The sequence below is a fragment of the Engystomops pustulosus genome, chromosome 2 (genome assembly GCF_040894005.1).
Source record: "Engystomops pustulosus chromosome 2, aEngPut4.maternal, whole genome shotgun sequence".
Classification (NCBI taxonomy): domain Eukaryota; kingdom Metazoa; phylum Chordata; class Amphibia; order Anura; family Leptodactylidae; genus Engystomops; species Engystomops pustulosus.
Window position 1 is genome coordinate 55,070,220 of NC_092412.1, and position 21,035 is coordinate 55,091,254.

A 21,035-nucleotide genomic window follows, 5' to 3' on the forward strand; every position below is an offset into this window, starting at 1 on the left:
GTGGGGGTCATCTTAAACCTGGGACCCCATCAGATCCTGAAGAAGAAGATAAAAGCCCAGCTCCATTCTCAATGTAGTGACAGGGTCATAAAACTATGGATCAATCCAGATCTGATATGACTGATCCTATGGAAATCTAGAAGGTGGAAAACCTTGTTAGTCCAGCTTCACTGTGTATCCAGATTTCCAATCCAAACCGATCGGTTTGGTTGATCGCCTCTCTACTAGGCGGGTTAATGAGTTGTTACTCCACAGGATGAAATAATATTTATAAGGCCGAGGCCAGGCGTGAAGGTGTATCAAGAGACATAATAAATAAAGAGTTTCCCATCAGTAATAAAAAAAAACATTTATTATCACTATATACATACAACAGACTCATAAATAACATATATTATATACAAACAAGTTTAAGTGACATAATAAGGAAACATTATTTCCCCAGTAATAGTTTGCTAACATTTTTAGGCAGCAAAAGAAAATACATGCACATATCTATACATAATACAGATATAGTTTCCATGTGATATACTCTATTAATATTTAACATCACAATGGATTTTTTTTTACCCCATTATACATATGTGGTTGACTCTGCCCAGAAATAAGTTAATAAAGGTAAAAGTGCTATTAATAGTGACTTTACAAAGACATACACAGTATCAATAGTTCATGAGCGATGTCTGCAACTCTGGAATATGGAACATGTAAGTGTCCTGTGACATTGTCCACTTTACGGAAAACTTATGTTCTCCTGAATTTGTTAATCATGAGAAAAAGAGCTTTTTTATAACCTTCACGGAATTGGCGGTTCATGGCTGCGTACAGTATGGGGTTGATGCAGCTGTTTAACCAGGTGAGATTTGCTGCTATCATGTGGAGAACATGGGGTGCCGCGTTCTTGGCATCAAAAATATTAAGTAACAAGAAGGGGATATAGCTGATAACAAAGAAGAGGAAAACCACAAAGCACATGCGAGTGACCTTTTTGAAATCTGAACCAGAGTCCTTTGGTTGGGAGACTGTGGAAGGGGCTGATCTAACGTGGTCATTAGAATGAGAGGTCACAGTAGCTTTGGAAGTAGACAGATGTTCTGAGATGATCTCACTTGAGGCTGCTGTGTCTACACCACTATCCTCCACATCCTGAAATTTACTATTTACTGTAGAGTTGGCATTGGAATCTTTTTTCTTGGTATTTTTGGTGTTGGCCAGTTTATACTGGTCCAAAGCCTTGGAAGCAGATTTGACTTTGAGATGGATGAGCAAATAGAAGATACCAACACAGCTTAGGCCCACCACAAAGTAAAAACCCATAAGAATGGTGGTATATGGTCTTCCTTTTATACGATGGAAGCTACAGGTACAAACTTTAGGCACTAATACGTAAACTGGCCAAAGTGGTGCAAAGCTGGCAAATCCTGCCACCCAGGTGGCCAGCAGAATTATAGCTGAGCCCCACCTGCAAAAAATGCGGTCAAAGAGTTTATTGTTGGTGATGAGAATGTACCGGCTGACGGCAATGAGGCACAGATTGATAATTGATACTGAATTAGAAACAAACAATAGCATCCCGAAGACTCGGCAGAAGTTGGCTCCACTTCTCCAATGCAGGTGTAGATATGAGTCTACGGAAAAGGGCTGTAGGAACGTGCAGTACAAGATGTCCGCCAAAGTTAGGTTGATGATAAGCAGATTGAAACGGGTCTGCAGCTTCTTATCCAGTGCATAGGCAATTACTGTTAGCACATTGCCAATTGTTCCCACCAAAGACACGATGATACCCCATGTCACGGCAAAGTATCGATAATCCACGACAGATGGGTGATAGCAAGAGAAGGGATCCGTTTCATTCACCGTAGGATCTGAGACATTCATGGTGATATATAGGCTCTTCTACTATGGTAATTATTTCTGAATGGGATACAAGAAAAAAAAGTTTCAGGAAATTATCACTGCAACCTGATTTAGTTACAACATTATACTAAATCTTTACAGCTGGAAAATCCCTTTAAGCCATATATATTTCTATCTTCACTTACATACATTATGTCTGAGGATGGGAATTTCCAGGAAACCTGTATTGCCGGTACAAACCTGCAATACACTTCTTGATGTAATACAGTAACGAATAAGAATAAATCTACAAAACCTTAGTCACTTAGATATTTACAGTAATTATATGTTGCCATTTATAGTCTTTATAATTAACTATAATAAATGATCGGCCCCTGAGATATGAATAGTGTAAGGATAGTTCTATGCCTTCCCTGTTCTGATGATCTGTAGGAACTTTTACGGGTGGATTCCTGCTGATCACTCATTAAAAGCCTATTGTAACTAGCGAGTTATGTAACCTTCATAAGATATCGGAGCAGAATACATCAACTGGAATGCCCAGAAATGACTTTCCAGGTCAATGGTAAATATTTCCACTGTATAACATCCTAGAATATAATATGCCTAATAATAGAATGGAAATCTCACCGCATATACAGCCATAAGGTAGTTGTCTTATGAAGAAAACAATCTTTTTAAATAAGACTGACCAAATGGAGATACGGGCGGTCCCCTACTTAAGAACACCCGACTTACATATGACCGCTAGTTACAAACGGACCTCTGGATGTTGGTAATTTACTGTACTTTAGCCCTAGGCTACAATGAACAGCTATAACAGCTATTAAAGGTGTCTGTAATGAAGCTTTATTGTTAATTCTGGTTCTTATGACAGCCCAAAAGTTTTAAAATCCAATTGTCACTGAGACCAAGAGAATTTTGGCTGGGGTTACAATGATAAAATATACAGTTCCGACTTACATACAAATTCAACTTAAGAACAAACCTATCTTTTACATAACCCGGGGACTGCCTGTAGATGATAGATAACTTGGTAAAATTTTCTCTTATTCCTTTACAAGAACCAAGGTCTTCTGATGCCTTAATGCCCAAAAATTCTCCTTTTGTAGTGACGCATTGTGAGCATGTTTCAAACTATTTTTTTCTCTTTTGAAGCGGAGGTGAGGTATAATTTAGTATCCAAACAAAACTAGTATATTTTTACATTTAGATTTTAATTAGAGAAAACATTTAAAAAAAAATAGCAAACAACTGTAATTTTTCCTTTAGTTTTCCTTTTAAAATTTCCAATAATTACTTTTAACGTAAAAACTTTTTAGCGGATCATAATCGTCTTAGCCTCACATTTACAGCGATACCAAACATGCTTTTGCTACAACAACAAAAACAAAGTGCCTTTATTAAAACACAGACGGTTTGGGGCGGTAGCCCCAAGGCCCAAGCATTCTAGGTAACCCATGGTCATCCAAACCACCCACCAAATTTTACACTGAGCAGGACCTTCACCGATTAAATCCTTGCACACCTATTCCTGCTGTCATTACACAAAAGCCATTTTAAGAAATTTAAAGGTCTTCTAAAGGTCCTAGAACCACAGCTTGAAAGCAGGCAGAAGGGTACCATCTACGAATCTCCAGGAAGATGGATTTTAGTACCATAAGTAAGAAGTGAATTCCAGACTTGTAGGGGCTATAATATTCATACAGCGCAGAACCCATGGCAGTATTAAACTGTCCCTGCCTGTAATGTCAAAGAGCTAATATCTATGTGTCATTTTACATGGAATAATACAAATCTGCATTGTGTGCACTGTGATTTATTCATTTGTTTTTTATATGGAGATGATCATTTCAATTCCCTAGACTGCGGAACACCAGGGGTGTCCCAAGTTTATAACATCTCCTGCAGGATGCAGAATGGGAATCCCATTCTTACTAACGGGTGGAGAGGCAGGATGAGCATGGACCCTGCTGCTCCAATCTATTCTAAGGAAGTGCCGGAAAGTCAGTTAATGGAGCAGCATGTAGCATATTCATCCTGCCATTTCATTCATTCTCCCAGTCTATGGATTGTTGGGTACCATTCTTGTGATCAGCGGGGGGTCCAGTAGTCAGATCCTCATTGATCACCTTGTTATCCCCTTGAGACAACCCTCTTTAAAATCAAATCACTAGAATGCAATGCAGTCTGCTGGTAAAGTGGGGACTGCACAGGACACAGATCTATAGATTGGAGGAGGGAGAGGGTAAATGCAAGCCAATCGATAAGGAGGCCCCAGAAAATCATGAGATGTACCCGATTCTCCTGGACTGATTTCCTTATTTGGTACTGAGGACATACAGAGCATCGACCATCATTCTACCTGAATGCTCTAAACTATATCCAATAGAGACGCCAAAACTATGGCAGCGGAGGGAGCAATAGGAATGGACCTGTGCATTGTGGTGTCCGCCCTGTGCTAGACATTTCCTCATTAGCCATGTATATTTTATATACACATCATAATAGCAGGAACATGATAGATTTCACACGTTTATTGCCTCTCATTCTACTGCTCTGAACTGATCAAATAAGGAAATACAATTTTGCATTCCAAGAAAACAATGTGTAGATAAGAGCCAGAGTTTCACTATAAAACATCCTGAGCTGTTAACCCTTTATTGTGAAATATGACATACAATTGCTCACTTATAGGCCAGGTGTATGTGTATTTTTTTTAGTTCTTATTGCAGAAACGTAAGGGTTCAGAATAATCTTTACCATGTCCAATACAGAAACTAAACACTCTGAACAGGGGTGAACTAGGAGAGGCAGGGGCCTATAGCAGACTTCTGAATGCCCCCCCTCGTGCTTAAAAATATACATTTTAGACTCATATACTGTATACCCACATTTTTATACCTATATACATAAACATATAGTACTTCATTCATACACACACATTTATACCCTCTTACACACATACGTGCACATTTACAACATTTACATATATACACACACTCGCGGTGCCATATACAGACATATAGCATATATACACACATACATTACAGACAGACCATACACAGCATATTTACACACATATAGAATATACACATCACACCTCATGATGTATATATGCATATATACACATCATACATCATAGACACATACAGCATATGCACATCACATATACACACAACATATACACATATATGTACTGCATATATACAATATACATATCATACTGCACAATGTGCAGCATAATATAAATATACATATAAATAATGGTGAATATCCTCCATTCTTTAGTGTCAGTTCAGATGATGGGGCCCCCTAATACTGAGGGCCCCATGGCTACTACCATTGTAGTTGGGCCCCTGGCTCTGAAGATCTTTGCTAACACCAAGTTATCCTTTATAACTGTGCTGATTGGTGGGGGTCTCAGAGGTAGGTCACAGGAACGGGGGTCCGATGTACCCCAAATGAATGCAGCATGCATTCGTATTCGTTGTCTATGGCACTGAGTAGCCACCCTACATTTAACTATTGTTGTTAGTACCATAGTGATGCATAGAACAGCAGGGCACATGTGTGATTGTCTGCTCTATTCAACGATCCCTGTTCTTGTGATCTGTGGGGGTCCCATTGCAGGGAAACCTACTGCACAGCAAGGTATTCTCTATCCAGTAATAACTTGTTGTTATCAGAATAGCCATTTTTCTCTGCCATTGTTATTACATTAGTAAATTGCTAGTAAGTTTTATCAAGTCTGGGATAATGCAGGGATCCAAGTTTTGGATTTCCCCTTGAAGTGCTGGGCATCTCCGACTCTACAGGTTTGCCTGGGAGTCAACTGTGTAGTGCTAACACTGGGACTCATACACCACAAGGACTCATGGCAAATGGGTGGAACTAAATGCATTGTACATTGCTCTTTAAAATATGCAGAACCACTCCAAATGTTATGTTTTTGTTGTGGATTTTGCCACGCCAATAAAATTGCATACGTGATTTTACAAGGACATGTGAATGAGGCCTAATACTCAATTCTTACCCTGATTTAGTAGCGAAATAAGTAATAATAAATATTTTCTCATTCCAATCAGTGATGCCTACAATCAGTATTAGACAAAGTGGGGCACTGGGCAAAACTAAAAAAGTGGAGCCCCAAAATAAAACTATTTTATGACCAATCACAGTCAGTAGGAGGCCCCTTTAGCCCTGCACAATAATAACACTTTGTAGTTACACACAGTAGTAGGTAAGTATCTGTAATATAGGACTGTAGAATTTTATAGGAGATAGACAGATGATAGGGAGATTGGGGATTGAAGATAAATATGAAGGATGATATAGATCTATACTGTAGATAGATGGTGTATTCATAGATGCAGAAATAGAAGGTAAATAGATAGTAAATAGGCAAATTATAGTAGATGGATAACTAAACAGGTAGATGATAGATATATAGACAGGGGATAGATGATAAGCTACTTCCCCTGGGCATTCAACCAAGGGGTATTAAAAGAGCAATTCATCCTCTGCCTACAAAAGTTTACAAGCAAGGAGCCCCTCTGGGAGAGGGGGCCCTGTGCAAATGCCCAGTTTGCTGCCCCCTAATGCCGGTCCTGCCTCCAATGAGCTTTTTGTTGAATTTTTAATGGTTCAATTTATTCCTTTTCTTTAAATATCATCAACATAAAATCAATTATTTTTATAAAATATACATAAACAATATTTTGCTTTATGGTGTTTTTTTTCTGGCGCATTGTTGGGGGTCAATGCCATTTTTGTTCAGAACGCAATATACTTACATATATATTGTTTTTTTTTCCCATAGGTTTATATATAGAACTTCAAAAAGGCAGAATAAATGTGGCACAAAATAAACAAAAAAAGTAATCAAAATCAATTCCCAGAAGTCCCATAGAATCTAATGCAATTCTAGTAGATCATGCACACCTCTGCTACTGCAATCTGTACGTTTTGGTTCCCCATAATCTTTCCTTTGGGACCCTCATGATTCAGAGACTTATTTTATATCCCTTTAATGGCATAAGTGTAAGCGCAACTGTCTATGTGATTTTACTCCTTTAATTGTATTCTATTACATACATTAATAAGTAAACTTATGCAGTTTAATAAGCTTATTCTCAGAATTGTAACTATTTGGGTATATACTTTAACAATTAAAAGGGAGGAGACTGCTTATTTTTCAATATACTTTTTAACTTAAAATGTATCCTTTGTGACTAGGAAGTTCTTAGAGACAATAGTAAATTTAGAATGAGATAAGTATCAGATATTGAAGGCTGAGATGTACTCACCAGAGGCAGACACGCGCTGGCTGATGATCTGAGATGATCTGAGATGTCAATCTTTATATAAAGTCTTTCCTCAAAAGCCCCACCTTGCTCAATGACTTCCCATAAGTTCTGTAAGTTACTTCTCTTTTCTAACCCCTATGCCCTTTTTCTGAGTCTGCTTATTAACCCTTGCTCTTTTGGACTGTTCTGTGTTACTGTTTTGTCATACAAGTTCTGTCCAATATACAGTATTTCTAGAATAAAATGTGAAGTCCTATAGTTAGGGCAAGATCATGTGCGGACTCTGTCATCTGTTTGTGACTATATAAAACTACAGATGGTGGTAGTTTAGTGAAGATATCTCATAAAACAGTGTGTCAGACTGCGCCAAGTCCAGCTAAAATCCAGGAATGTAAACACATAGGGCAGCACGGTGGCTGAGTGGATAGCACTTCTGCCTTGCAGTGCTGGGGTCCAGGGTTCGAATCCCACCCAGGTCAACATCTGCAAAGAGTTTGTATGTTCTCTGTGTTTGTGTGGGTTTCCTCCGGGTCCTCTGGTTTCCTCCCACACTTCAAAAACATACTGTTGGGCTGTTTAGATTGTGAGCCCCATGGGGACAGGGACTGATTTTACATGCTTTGTGCAGCGCTGCGTAACCTGTGTGCTGAATTATTATTACATTATTCACAGTCCTGCTGCTGCAAAGATCACATACAAATGTATGGTTACACAGCTCTCCAGGGTCAATGCCTGGCACTATCTGCAGTTTTACATGGTCAACACTGATGACAGATTCCCATTATAGGGGTTGTCCAGCTCAAAACAAATCTGTGTTAAAATAATCTCATTACACCTCTGTTTCAGTTCCAGTAGTCCCTATTTTATGGTTGTCAAATCATACAGCATTTAGAGAAGGTTACTATACAGTCATTCCCTGACCCAAGAGGTGGCGAGCCATGGGTATAGATGTCACTATATTGTGACCAGTGTTTAGCAGTGGGGGTGACCTCCAATAAAATCAAACAGGACGTTCAGGTACAGAAGAGACAGGTAAGCTTATGTCTTTAGGTAAAATTAAAGGGACTGGACAATGTGAATAACAACAGGATACACTGATGAGAAACCAGACTTCCAGTTGTGGTCCAAAAAAATTGAATAGAAGGCCTACATAAAGCTTTTGGTGGTGCAGGGCGAATGATATTAAACATTGTCACTTGAGCAGGCTTGGATTTCTGCTGACTTCAGCATTGTTGCACCTTGCAGGTCACAACATGAACAACTTTACTGTCATCAGTTATAAAGTAGTACTGTAGTCTAACAGCCTGTACAGCCGCAAACTGAGACATGCTCCTTCAGGAACCATATTACACAGGTAGTAGCATTGCCTTCATGGGAGAACACCTCCAAAATATGAACGTGCAAACATAAATACACAAAGCTGCATGTGTCGCCAGAAAGTTATCTGAAGTGTGCAAAAAACTTCTAGGAAATCTACCATCAAAATGCATCATGATAAACCAGTGACACCTACTCATAGATCCAGGCACAGTGACTGTGGTAATCTTCTTATATTAATTGTCCATAGCCTCCTTTTTTCTAAAATCAAAGTTTAAAATTATGCTAATGAGCTTGAAAGGTGTAACCAGAGACCCTCTGTGGTGCAGATTCACAGCCCGTTACACTGTCTGAACCTCCCACTTTGTTTCTTCAGCACTTCTCCGCTTCCTCTGCCTGATGTAATCTTACAGCAGCAAAGAAAATTTGATATTTGAAATGTGAAAGGAAAGGGGGGGGGGGGCTCCTGCACAGTGTAACAGCCTGTGAATTTTCAACATGGAGGTGCTCTGGTAACACCACCCAGAGCCCTTCGATCTCTGTAGCATAATTTTAACCTTGGTTAAAAAGGTAGAAAGAAAGCTATGTAATTTTTTTAAGTAATTTTTAGTTACCGTTATTTTATTAATACCAGCAGTATAGTATAGTAAGGTAGTAAAGAGGTGTTCAGTGACATTCAAATATTACTCATATTCTACAGGAAAACTTCTGATAGGGAAATTACACTAAATCATATTTAATGAAAGGTGGCCATGGTTGAGATCATGTGGCCCAAATCCAGGACATTTTTTGTTTTGCTGTTTATTATTACAGGTAGATTTAAGGCTTAATGTGTAAATGATTAACTTTCTATTCAGATTTGTAATAATAAAAGAAATCCTTTTCATTTACCTGCAGTGACTTGACTTTTCTATAGTGAGACCAACTTTTAGTTGGTTTTCAAAAGAAAAAAATATTTATAATGTATGTCCATGATATCAGATTTTTGGGGTCCATAATCCACAAAGATTGACTGTTATCAGGAGCTGAATAGACAGGATTTAGACATCAACGTTCTCTTTGCAATGTTCAGACTGGGTAGGTACAAGTCATCTCCAGATCATTTGGATAAGAGCTTAGATGCAGTTTTTGGCTGCATGCACATGAACGTGTGCCCGCCGTGCCGTACCCCTGCTGCTCGCCCCTGCCCCTCTCCATAGAACATAGAAGCCACACGGCCATAGATAAGGAGAAAGATAGAGCCTGCACTATCTTTTTGCAGCTTGTTGCGCTCACCGTACTGAGCCCATGTGCCATAACGGTCTATGGGGGACAAGCGTCCGCAAGCTTTCTGCCGTACATACGTCCCCCCGATTGTCGTGTGCATGGGGCCTTAGGAGCTGTCTGCTTCTAGTTTATTCTCCGCTGAACACCTGATCTGTGGGGGTATTGCACACTGGCCCCAACTCTTAAGCTTCTAGTAAATATTAGTAATTTATTTTGTACTCCTTTGTTACTGACTTGTCACTCCACTTTCCTTCATTGCTTCAAGACGTTGTACCAAGTTTGGTAGTTATCCATTATCCCATGGTTAGGGAATAACAGTCTGGTTAGATCGTCTGACTGCTGGGACCTCTAGCGATCATGGGAACAGGGGTTCTGTTCTCACTAATAACTAATAGATGGAGCAGCAGGTTGAGTATTTGTCTTTCTGCTCCATTCAGTACTATGGGAGCATAGGATTTTATAGAGCATTGCATTCAGGTATCTCTCATAATCAGTGAATGGCAGTACCAGAGATAACTGAAAACTTTGCATAGCAATTTCGGACAATCCCTTATAGATGAATGGGGCGGCAGGGCATATTCACAACCTGCCACCCTATCAATTACTGGACATGGGACCCCCGTTCTTGTGGTCTGGGACAAGAAATAGCAAGCAAACTTGGTACAACCACTGTCTGAACACGATTAAGATTGTTTCAACACAGCTAGAAATTGTGCAGGCAGAACCTAAGACACAATTATACTGTATGAATTGTCTTCAGAACTGTAAGGTTCAGTTCTACACTACAGTTCCTTTCTTCCATTAAAGAAGTAAAGAAGAGAGGTTTAACAGAGCTTTAACCCCTTCCCGCCTCAGCCCTTTTTTGTTTTTGCGTTTTCATTTTTCACTCCCCACCTTCAAAAATCTATAACTTTTTAATTTTTCCATGTACAAAGCTGTGTAATGGCTTATTTTCTGTGTGTCAAATTGCACTTCATAGTGATGGTATTGAATATTCACTGCCGTGTACTGGGAAGCGGGAAAAAAATTCCAAATGCAGTGAAAATGGTAAAAACCGCATCTGTGCCGTTTTCTTGTGGGCTTGGATTTTACGGATTTCACTGTAAGCCCCAAATGACATGTGTACATTATTCTTTGTGTCCGTACGATTACGGGGATACCAAATTTGTATAGGTTTCATACATTTACAAAAATTCAAACTTCCTGTACAAAAAAATTTGTTGGGATTTTGCCATCTTCTGGTGCTAATAACTTTTTTTATACTTTGGTGTACGAAGCTTTGGGAGGTGTCGTTTTTTTGTGTCTTTTGATGACGTTTACAATGTTATCATTGTGAGTAATTTGGGATGAATAAAGTACTAGATGGTTTTAGAAAATTCAAAAAGAGTAATTATTTGATCAAAGCCCTTATAGTGAAGGATAGATTGTTGACTACTGTTGTTGTTACTATGTTGGGAGTAATGTTTTATAACGTCATCAGTTATGCTCTATACCACATACTACTCCGTAGTAACAGTATTAGTCATATTATTCCAGCTTGAATTCCTCTTCTCTACTTTCTTTCCATTCACTTCTATGTCTGTGTACCTTTTATGACACTACATCCTTTACTTAACCTGTGGTAACTGATAATACAGTATGATGACACAGCAGCCTAGAAACGTATTGTATCCATGTCTTTGTAAGCTAACATAAATCATTATTAATTTCTAGTCCCCAGCCTCCTGTGGTATATAGCCAGCCAGCCTCCTGTAATATATAGTCAACCAGCCCCCAGTGGTATATAGCCAGCCAGCCCCCAGTGGTATATAGCCAGCCAGCCCCCTGTAGTATATAGCCAGCCAGCCCCCCTGTGGTATATAGCCAGCCAGCCCCCCTGTGGTATATAGCCAGCCAGCCCCCTGTGGTATATAGCCAGCCAGCCCCCAGTGGTATATAGCCAGCCAGCCCCCTGTAGTATATAGCCAGCCAGCCCCCTGTAGTATATAGCCAGCCAGCCCCCTGTGGTATATAGCCAGCCAGCCCCCCTGTGGTATATAGCCAGCCAGCCCCCCTGTGGTATATAGCCAGCCAGCCCCCCTGTGGTATATAGCCAGCCAGCCCCCCTGTGGTATATAGCCAGCCAGCCCCCCTGTGGTATATAGCCAGCCAGCCCCCCTGTGGTATATAGCCAGCCAGCCCCCCTGTGGTATATAGCCAGCCAGCCCCCCTGTGGTATATAGCCAGCCAGCCCCCCTGTGGTATATAGCCAGCCAGCCCCCCTGTGGTATATAGCCAGCCAGCCCCCCTGTGGTATATAGCCAGCCAGCCCCCCTGTGGTATATAGCCAGCCAGCCCCCCTGTGGTATATAGCCAGCCAGCCCCCCTGTGGTATATAGCCAGCCATCCCCCCTGTGGTATATAGCCAGCCAGCCCCCCTGTGGTATATAGCCAGCCAGCCCCCTGTGGTATATAGCCAGTCAGCCCCCTGTGGTATATAGCCAGCCCCCTGTGGTATATAGCCAGCCCCCTGTGGTATATACTCAGCTACCTGCAGTATATAGCTAGACCCCTGCAGTATATAGCCATCCCCCAGTAGTATTTAGCCAACCGGCCCCCAGTATTATATAGCCAACCAGCCCCCTTTACTAAAGAGCCAGCCAGCCGCATGTAGTATGGTATATGGCCAGCACCTGTAGAATATAGCCTGCCAGCCCCCAGTATGGTCAACACATATAAAATAAACTCACCATTCCAACACCCCAGGCAGCTCCTCTTTTCTTCATGTGTGTTGGCACTGGGTCTAGGTCAGCGCACGCCCCAGCTGGCAGCAGCTGATACCATAGTTTGTGCGCCCAACTGGGCCGTGCCCGCTAACCTGGGACCAGCGTTTTGGGGATGAATGTCCAGATGCAAATTTGCGGCCGGATATACATCCCCACAAAACCTGTGAGAAAGGGGCCTTACAGTCCCCCCGATGGAGGCTCTGACCTCTTACAGGCACAAACTCCGCCAGGTAGGACGTGAAGACCAGTTAAAAACTGTGAGAGTTTTTTGCCATTGTAAATCTGGTTGGTCGGGTGTTCACTGCCTATCACAACATGCCCAAAATGGCATGTGGATGGCGTTAACAGCAAAACTGGCTGGTGAGGGGGGAGATTCATGTGCCTCCTCTGCCAGAAAACTTACGGTAATCTCTCCTACTGAGTTTGAAACTGTTCTGTAGAGATGATAAAGAGAGAGAGACATCCAACCTTGAAATCCACATACATGTGTGCCGGCTCTTGACATAAAAATAAGGCCTTACTTTCCCAAGAAGTGGGGTTCTGGTACTGTGTGCAGGCAGTAAATGGCAAACCATTCAAAACAAATTCACTTGGAGGGAGAGGGGGGCACAATTTTCATATAGCACAAGCACATACCCTTGTTTATGAAGTTTTGTTTACATAATTATTTTACACGGTTGACCGTACAATGTTCAAAGCAATGATGATATTGTCAATAATTAAGAAAACACAATCAGAATTTTCTAGAACATCTGATTCATAATAAGATCATAAGTACGTCACAGGGAGTTATTACACAATATTTTACAGTACTTTTCTATCTACTCATAGCATTTACAGTGTTTTTTAAGTATGTCAAGCAAGTGTGCTCTCACATGAGGAACTTTCACAACTTTCACTCTTCCTTACTGGTATTTCCTCACTGTCATGAGATTGCCAGCTTTTAGAAACTGTAGTCTGCAGATGTTTGTCTTTTCCTACCTTTTACTGGAAGGCAGGAAAGTTACATCCGCTAAAAGTGCAAGATTTGAACACATATTTTTCTTTCTTTTGTGTAATTATTTTACTGTTTTAAGCTATATTCACATGACTGTATGGGAGACATATATATACAGTGTCACGGGTGCCCCCGTGATCCATGTCGTGGATCGCGGGTGCACCAATGCTCCACCATGTGCTGCCACTGTCCCGCTCCCCCAGGTCAGTATTTACCTATCCCAGCTCCTGATGGCTCCATCGCAGTCCTGTCCAGGCCTCAGGTTGATCTCCTGTCTAGGCCACGCGCTCCCGCTGCTAGGGTGTGCGCATGCCTACTCTAAGAATTTAAAGGGCCAGCATCCTCCTTATTGGCGCTGGAATTCCCAGCTCTGCTATATAGCCTGGCGACTCCCAGCATCCCCTGCTGGATCTTCAGGTCATTCTGCTGAAGAGAAAGCCTCCTGAGCGTTTCCAGATGCCTCCAAGTTTCCTAAGCGTTTCCAGACGCCTCTGTGTTCCCGTGTTCCTGTGGCGGTCCCGGTTGCCCTGTGGAGGTTCTGGTTGCCCTGTGGGGGTCCTGTGGTGGTCCGGTTATCCTGTGGTGATCCTGTATCCCAGTGGTCTTCCGAGGTCCTGCCAGCCGTCCTTCCGAGGTCCTGCCTACCTATGTCCCTACCTTGGCTGCCACCTGTGGAGCGACCTGGGGACTCCCCGCCACAGCAAGACCATCCCGCTTTGCGGCAGGCTCTGGCGAAGACCAGGAGTCCACTTAGACTCTGCTCCCAGGTTGCGTCTGGCATCGTTATCTCCCGCGGTGGTCCAGGGAGTCCACTGACTTTAGTCCCAAGAGACTATTCCCATAGACTGTGACATACAGCTGATGTATATACGCGGTAAATATGTCCCCCATAGACGGCAATGGGCTCACTGAGCCGATTGGTGCAACACATGTGTGGCAGTGTTCCGTCGCCGGGAGAAAGATAGGACATGTAGAGATGAGCGAGCGCTAAAATGCTCAGGTGCTCGTTACTGGAGCCGAACATTTCCCGATGCTCGAGTGCTCGTTTCGAGTAACGAGCCCCATTGAAATCAATGGGAGACCCGAGCATTTTTCAGTAAAATTACAAACTGAACGAGCACAGTGAAAGAACACAGTGCAGAACAGATTGCAGATGTTCGGGAACATCTGCGATCTGTTCCGGAGACACGCGTGCAGAACGGTGTTCTCCGCAATAGTATTTGAAGAACAATATGTGTAGAGAACAACTTGCAGATACATCTGCAAGTTGTTCTCTACACATATTGTTCTTCAAATACTATTGCGGAGAACACCGTTCTGCACGCGTGTCTCCGGGACATCTGCGATCTGCTCCGGAGACACGCGTGCAGAACGGTGTTCTATGCAATAGTATTTGAAGAACAATATGTGTAGAGAACAACTTGTAGAGGTTGCCAAACATCTGCAATGTGTTCTTCACACATATTGTTCTTCAAATACTATTGCGGAGAACACCGTTCTGCACGCGTGTCTCCGGAACAGATCGCAGATGTTCCCGAACATATGCAATCTATTCTGCACTGTGTTCTTTCACTGTTTTCTTCAATTAAATGATTCAATTAAATGTTTTAATTGTATTTTTTTACTGTTCTTCCCTTTTTTTTTTTAATTAAATGCTCGTTATCGAGCAGGGCAAATACTCGTCCGAGCAACGAGCCGGTCCGAGTATGCTAATACTCGACCGAGCATCAAGCTCGGACGAGTATACTCGCTCATCACTAAGGACATGTAATATCTTTCCCCAGCCGAGCGCCTTATATCACCCCTCCTCCTCTCCCCAGCGCCGACGTGTGCCCGCCGTGCTACGGTACGGCGAGCACACATCATGTGAATGTAGCCTAAACTAGGTTTGTGATGAGTAGCAGGACTGACAGGGCCAATGTCCTTCCTGCACAAAAATAAGCCTAAGAGATCTTATTTCTTGGATAAGAGATGCTACCAATGTGTATTGATGGAGAAGCCGCCTCTAACGTGACTACGCAATTCTCATTTTACGCTGCCATATCAGTAGCCTGGCCATTGACTGTGATTGCTGGCAGATGTCTCCATACTTATCTGTGTAATACAGATGACTATCATTCCAGCAATTGTTCATGACTTCCAGTATTGTGTTTATATTCTGATAACATTGGAGACCTGACGTGCTATTAGCTGTAGAGCAGATCTATCGCCAGCTGTCTGGTGCTGAACAGCTCCTTACCAAGTGTCACAATTACAATATTGCAGGAAACAAAGCCCCAGAAGTCATTTTCCACAATCAAAGAAATAGATCAAAGTGGTTCAATTACTTGGTGATTCATAGATTTTCAAAGTGTGTGGTGGAGAGGAGATGGAAATAGAGCAGTTACACATAAAACCTCATCCATTACATGGGAAAACCTCCACACAGTGATACAACCACTAAGAAGATTTTAGCGATAATTGCCTCTAGTATGGTAGATGTGCTGTCCTGTGGGAGGGAGGCCATGCCACAACAGGCTCAACAAAAGTTTTGTGTGTGTTGTAAAAAGTGGTATTTTTTTTTTCTTTTGGGTGGAGTAGAGTTTCAGAAATTCGAAAAAGATGCTGTGATTCTTCTTCTACTCTAAAGAGTATGGGACTAAATGATGGTACAAATGACACCAGCCCTCAAGCACACAAATGTTGGTTTTGTCAGTGTGCTATCCATTGATTCACAAAATGGTTTAAAAAATGTCTAAAATAAGAAACATTGGTGTAGTGTATAGAATCCCACAGAGCAACTTTCAAAAAACCCCCTGTCATTTACACCATTAAACCACTAAACCCCCCCCCCCCCCCCCAGAGGATAAGATCCCATCTATAATCTTTTGTGTGAAATCTCACCCATTTACCAATAAAAAAAATCTTTACTAAAGTCATGTGAAAATGAGCAGAGAAGAGTCATATTTGCCTGAGATGAGCGAAGTTTAGAGACTGCAGGTGGAGAGTCACTTGAGGTGCCTCTATATTTGATTCTATAACACCTAAAACCATGCATTGCTGTCATATTTAAGATAAGAATAGCATCTTTCAGAGCACAGCAAGTTCTGTGAGCTGTAGATTTGATCTGCAACTCACATTTCAATCAATATCTTTAAAGGGAACCTACCACCACGATTCTAACTATAAAGGTAGATCGGGTGGTAGGTGGATGTATGGGACGTGAAGATAGCCCTTTTTAGAGCTAATCCTCACATCGCCACTATCTTTTAAAACTTTAATACCCTAATATGTAAATTTTGTAAAGCGGCTATTGGGGCATAGAGTAGCCGGACATGAGGCTACACGTCGTGGCTACTCCGCGCCCCAGTAGCCTCTTTTCTCCTCCTACTTGACATCTTAGGAGTGCAGCTCTTCGTAGCTGCGTGCCCTCGTCTGAGAAGCCGGAGTTCTGCGCAGTGGCCGCGGAACGGTGGCCGTGCAGCCGCGGCCCGGCCGTTCGGCACATGCACAGAACGCCAGCCTTCCGGACAAGGGTGCGCAGCTATGAGGAGTTGCGCGCCGAAGATGTCAGGGTAGGAGGAGAAAAGAGGCTACTGGGGCGTGGAGTAGCCACGACGTGTAGCCTCATGTCTGGCTACTCCATGCCCCGGTAGCGGCTTAAGAAAATTTACATATTAGTGTATTAAAGTTTTAAAAAGATAGCAGGGATGTCAGGATTAGCTCTAAAAAGACCTATCCTCACGTCCCATACATCCACCTACCACCCGTTCTACCTTTATAGGTAGAATCGTGGTGGTAGGTTCCCTTTAACTTCCTGTATCAGCAAGATTGTATGTGGTAGGAATGAAAGACCCCCGGGTTGTTCAAAGTTTGGCCGTACTCATTGAACCCGAACTAGTCTTCAGCTTTAAGATTTTTATTTAACACACATCATTTTTCAGTGAACCTGGTCGCAGTAAAACCCAGCATTTTATTACACAGTTTGTGGCTGGGTTTGGGTTATATAAGGGCTCATTCATATGGGCACTTTTCAGATCCGTATCCCATCAGTGCTATTTGCTTTTTGACCCATTGGGGCAGATGTACCTTTATTTTTCTTTTTTGCAACTTTCTTTGCGCCAAAGGCAACCTCCCTTTAAAGGATACCATTATCTACCGTAGTTTCCTTCACTATTCCCTGAGTTACCACCTTTTTTCAAAAAGTCACAGAAAAAGTCCCCAAAAAGTTGCTAATGCATACTTGCTTTAGGCATAGTGGAGCTGTTTGCAACTTTTTGTTTATTTTGTTCACCTCATGTTTTTGGTAATATGTGTAAGTGTGGGGGGACAGAATATCGGGTCATTTACCAATATACATATATTCAAAGTTCTGATCTGCTTTCTCGATTTGTAAAGTGAACCGTCCTGTCTCCTGCCAGGAACTTATGAAAGTTTTCATGAATAGAAGATCCAGATCCGGAGGGCGCCTTCCCACGTGACATTTTTCTTGCGTTTTTAAACGCATCCAAAACGAAAGTGGGAGGGGGTTTGGCCAAAATGCATATGCGTTAACAATGAAACATATGCGTTTACAATTAAAAGGATGCGTTTCAGGCAGAACCCCCTCCCACTTTCGTTTTGGATCGTGGGAAGGCGCCCTGGCAGGGCAATTGTTCATGGCCAGGTAAGATTACACAACCCTCCATGGCCTTTTTATGGACAGGAATGTCTGGCTGATGAGGTAAAAGACAGGATGTTTCACTTATACATCAAAAAGCAGAGCAGAACTTTTAATAGATGTATATTAGTAAATTACGTAATATCCTGCCGCCCCCCCAACACTTACACACACATTACAAAACTCATGAGATAAAGTGGCCAACCCCTTTAACTCATATGTACTGAAAAGTCAAAACGCCCAAGACATAACAGACCAGTGAAAAGATAAAGACTTGTGGAAAAAAAAAAACAAAATTGCAGCAGCATGCGGACCTCCATGGATGTCAATGGGGGGCACTTATCTTAAGTCTGGAAACATGTATCTAGTTTTGTTTTTTGGCTTGCCGATTTAACTTAACCTAGTGGTTGATATTTATTGACTTCTTCAGACGCCTACATCTGGATTTTAAGATGAATCAGATGCAACAGGGTAAACCTCTGTCATGGTGAACTATGCCAAACGGGTTTAAGAGTAGCAAACGGGGAAACAAAAATCTAATTGTTCGATAAATGCCGACCAATGGGTCCACAAAGAAGGCACAGGACATGTAGGAAGATCTCTATGAGATCCGTTTTTTGTATACTACAGCAACTTTCCTATCTGATAACTCACTGCTGTTCGGCCCAGTGCCAGAGGTACTGAGTGAGGTTCTGCAGATGGTGTGCTGTGAAGCAATCTCATGCAATATTTTACAAGTAAAGAATGAGTGCTTTAGTCTAGGGACACATTGGTTGAGATATTCTGCAGCATTTCTCCTGTAAGTCGCTGCAAACACCCCCCCCCCCACCCCTAAAAATGAATTATTTAGTGTTGGCTTACCCATGTTGAAAAGACCTAATATGGGTTAAGAGTCACCCTGCACATTATGTATATCATGTGAGTATGGTTTGCATAAATCCCATCTACCTTACTACTAATGTAAATCAACGCAAGTTACTGACTGACAAATTTGTACAGGGAAACATTAAGGGATTTTGCCCCAATCACATAAACACACAAGTTCACATAAACACACAAGACGTCATACAATCCCATATAAATACATCATGCTATATCAATTCCTGCTCATTATAACATGCGATTGTCTCAAGCAATAACTAGGTGTAACTAGTAAAACTTGTGTAAAAGTCGGTGTAAAATCACTAAAGTTTCACCAGTTTTAGCGTCAATCAATGTGGCTGTGCTTCCATCTGCTGCACAACCTACACGCAGCCTTTTATAACCCCACAGCACTCACCTTACAGCCGTTTAGCAGAACTGGACCTCGGATCACAGGAAAGTTTCAGGCGCTCTGTGTCTTGGATCTCTTCTTGTGATGAGATGAAAGCTCTCTGCTTTCCCTCAGGATAGTAAGAGGAAATACTTCCAATACCACAGAGTAGGATGGGCAGGTACACAATCTGGAACTGAGACAAACTATGTTGCAACACCATTAACCCATTCAGTTCCAGGAAGTGATGGGAAGGATCACCTTATACAACAGGGTGTGTTGTACAGTCTCACCTGACTCACTCGCCACTTGGGAAATTCAAGGAGTCTACGGTGAAGAGTCGAATCTTATTTGAACAGGAAGGTGAATTAGTGGTGACACATTGCATAACACAGTGTGGTCTGACTGCAGAATTAGACTCTGACTCAGGAGGTTATGGAGGGGGGAGAGACTGTTATTGAGGAAATTCCTAATAATCTGTATTATTAATCCCTTGGCTCAAGTCATATACCAAAGGCTATACCTAGCATTTCATACTGAGAAGTAAAATGCTGCCTACATCCTAATGTAAAGGTGACATCAAATTATAGGGCAACATCACCAGAAGACTCCTGTAGCAAATTAAATTTTGCCACAATTTTGGGTGGTGTCCTCACTGCAAATGTTCCAATGGATAAGATATTATACTTGGTGGTTAATAGAAGCATCTGTGATGGCAAACTGGAATATGCGACCATATGGATGCGACCACACGTTCAGTTTTTTTTCAGATGCAGTTTTTGATGCCCAAACCAGGAGTGGAGTAAAAGTAGGAGTAGCAGAACCTACTTTTTTTGTCTCAACCCATTATCATTCACACTTGCTTTGCTTTTTGACCGGTTTCACCAATTATCTTAATTACAACGGGTCAAAAATGGACTGCTTAAAAACGTCCCAAAAACTGGTTCAAAACGCCACATGTGCCGCCAACTTCAAGCCTATTTCCTATCAGCAAATGTGATGCGATTTACTCACATCGTAAGCTTGCCTAAGGGTGCGGTCACACGTTCCGCTAGTGTTCAGTTCATAAAGAGACACTAGCGCACAGGGGGTGACCCTTGGCCTGATTGCATATGCGTTTCCAGAGATACGCATGCGATCGGGTTATCAATCGCATGCGTTTCCCAGGAAACGTATATGCGATCGGGCGGAGGCCCGCCCTCTGTGCGCTAGCGTCGCGTTATGAATGCAACACTAGCTGAATGTGTGACTGCGCCCTGAATGTCCGCCCCCAACATTTAGAGACCAGAACTGAACTCAATGTGGGGGAATTACCAATGTGTTTCAGGTTCCACCAGTCTCTAGCTGGAAGACGCTAGTCTTTTTCTGCACCAGATATTTTACTGTGATGATGAATCCTGGTGCAGTATAAGACTGTCAGTTCCTACTTCAGGCCTACTTTTAGTTGGTCTAAACTGTGTGACAGAATTTTAGGCGCACGGACGATTTCCAGAAATCCACGCCCATCCCCTGAAGTCCCCTGAACTTTTTAAGCGTTTTTTAAGGGTGACAAAGACAATTGCTTTCAGCTGATCATGACTAAAAAATGCATATGCCAGTGCGTCTCCAATGCGTTGAAATCGCAACAAAAAAT

The 21,035-nt window shown here is 42.1% G+C and overlaps 1 protein-coding gene across 3 annotated transcripts; it reads right to left on the minus strand.

Moving 5' to 3' along the window:
• Positions 1-330: 330 nt before the first annotated feature.
• On the minus strand, positions 331-19,839 carry GPR84 (G protein-coupled receptor 84). Of its 3 annotated transcripts, XM_072134670.1 has the most exons (3): positions 19,696-19,839; positions 19,430-19,598; positions 331-1,914 (listed from the first exon to the last, which is right to left on the minus strand). In XM_072134670.1, the coding sequence occupies exon 3, from the start codon at positions 1,876-1,878 to the stop codon at positions 745-747; it is 1,134 nt and encodes a 377-aa protein (XP_071990771.1). In that variant the 5' UTR covers positions 1,879-1,914; positions 19,430-19,598; positions 19,696-19,839; the 3' UTR covers positions 331-744. The 3 variants fall into 3 exon arrangements, with proteins under 3 accessions (XP_071990771.1, XP_071990770.1, XP_071990772.1); XM_072134669.1 differs by lacking the exon at positions 19,696-19,839 and having other exon boundaries at positions 19,430-19,643; XM_072134671.1 differs by lacking the exons at positions 19,430-19,598; positions 19,696-19,839 and adding an exon at positions 7,167-7,267.
• Between the last annotated feature and the right edge of the window lie 1,196 nt (positions 19,840-21,035).

Excerpts from the sequence above, each read along its gene's own strand:
- GPR84 (XM_072134670.1), bottom strand. The coding sequence starts at position 1,878 with ATGAATGTCTCAGATCCTACGGTGAATGAAACGGATCCCTTCTCTTGC.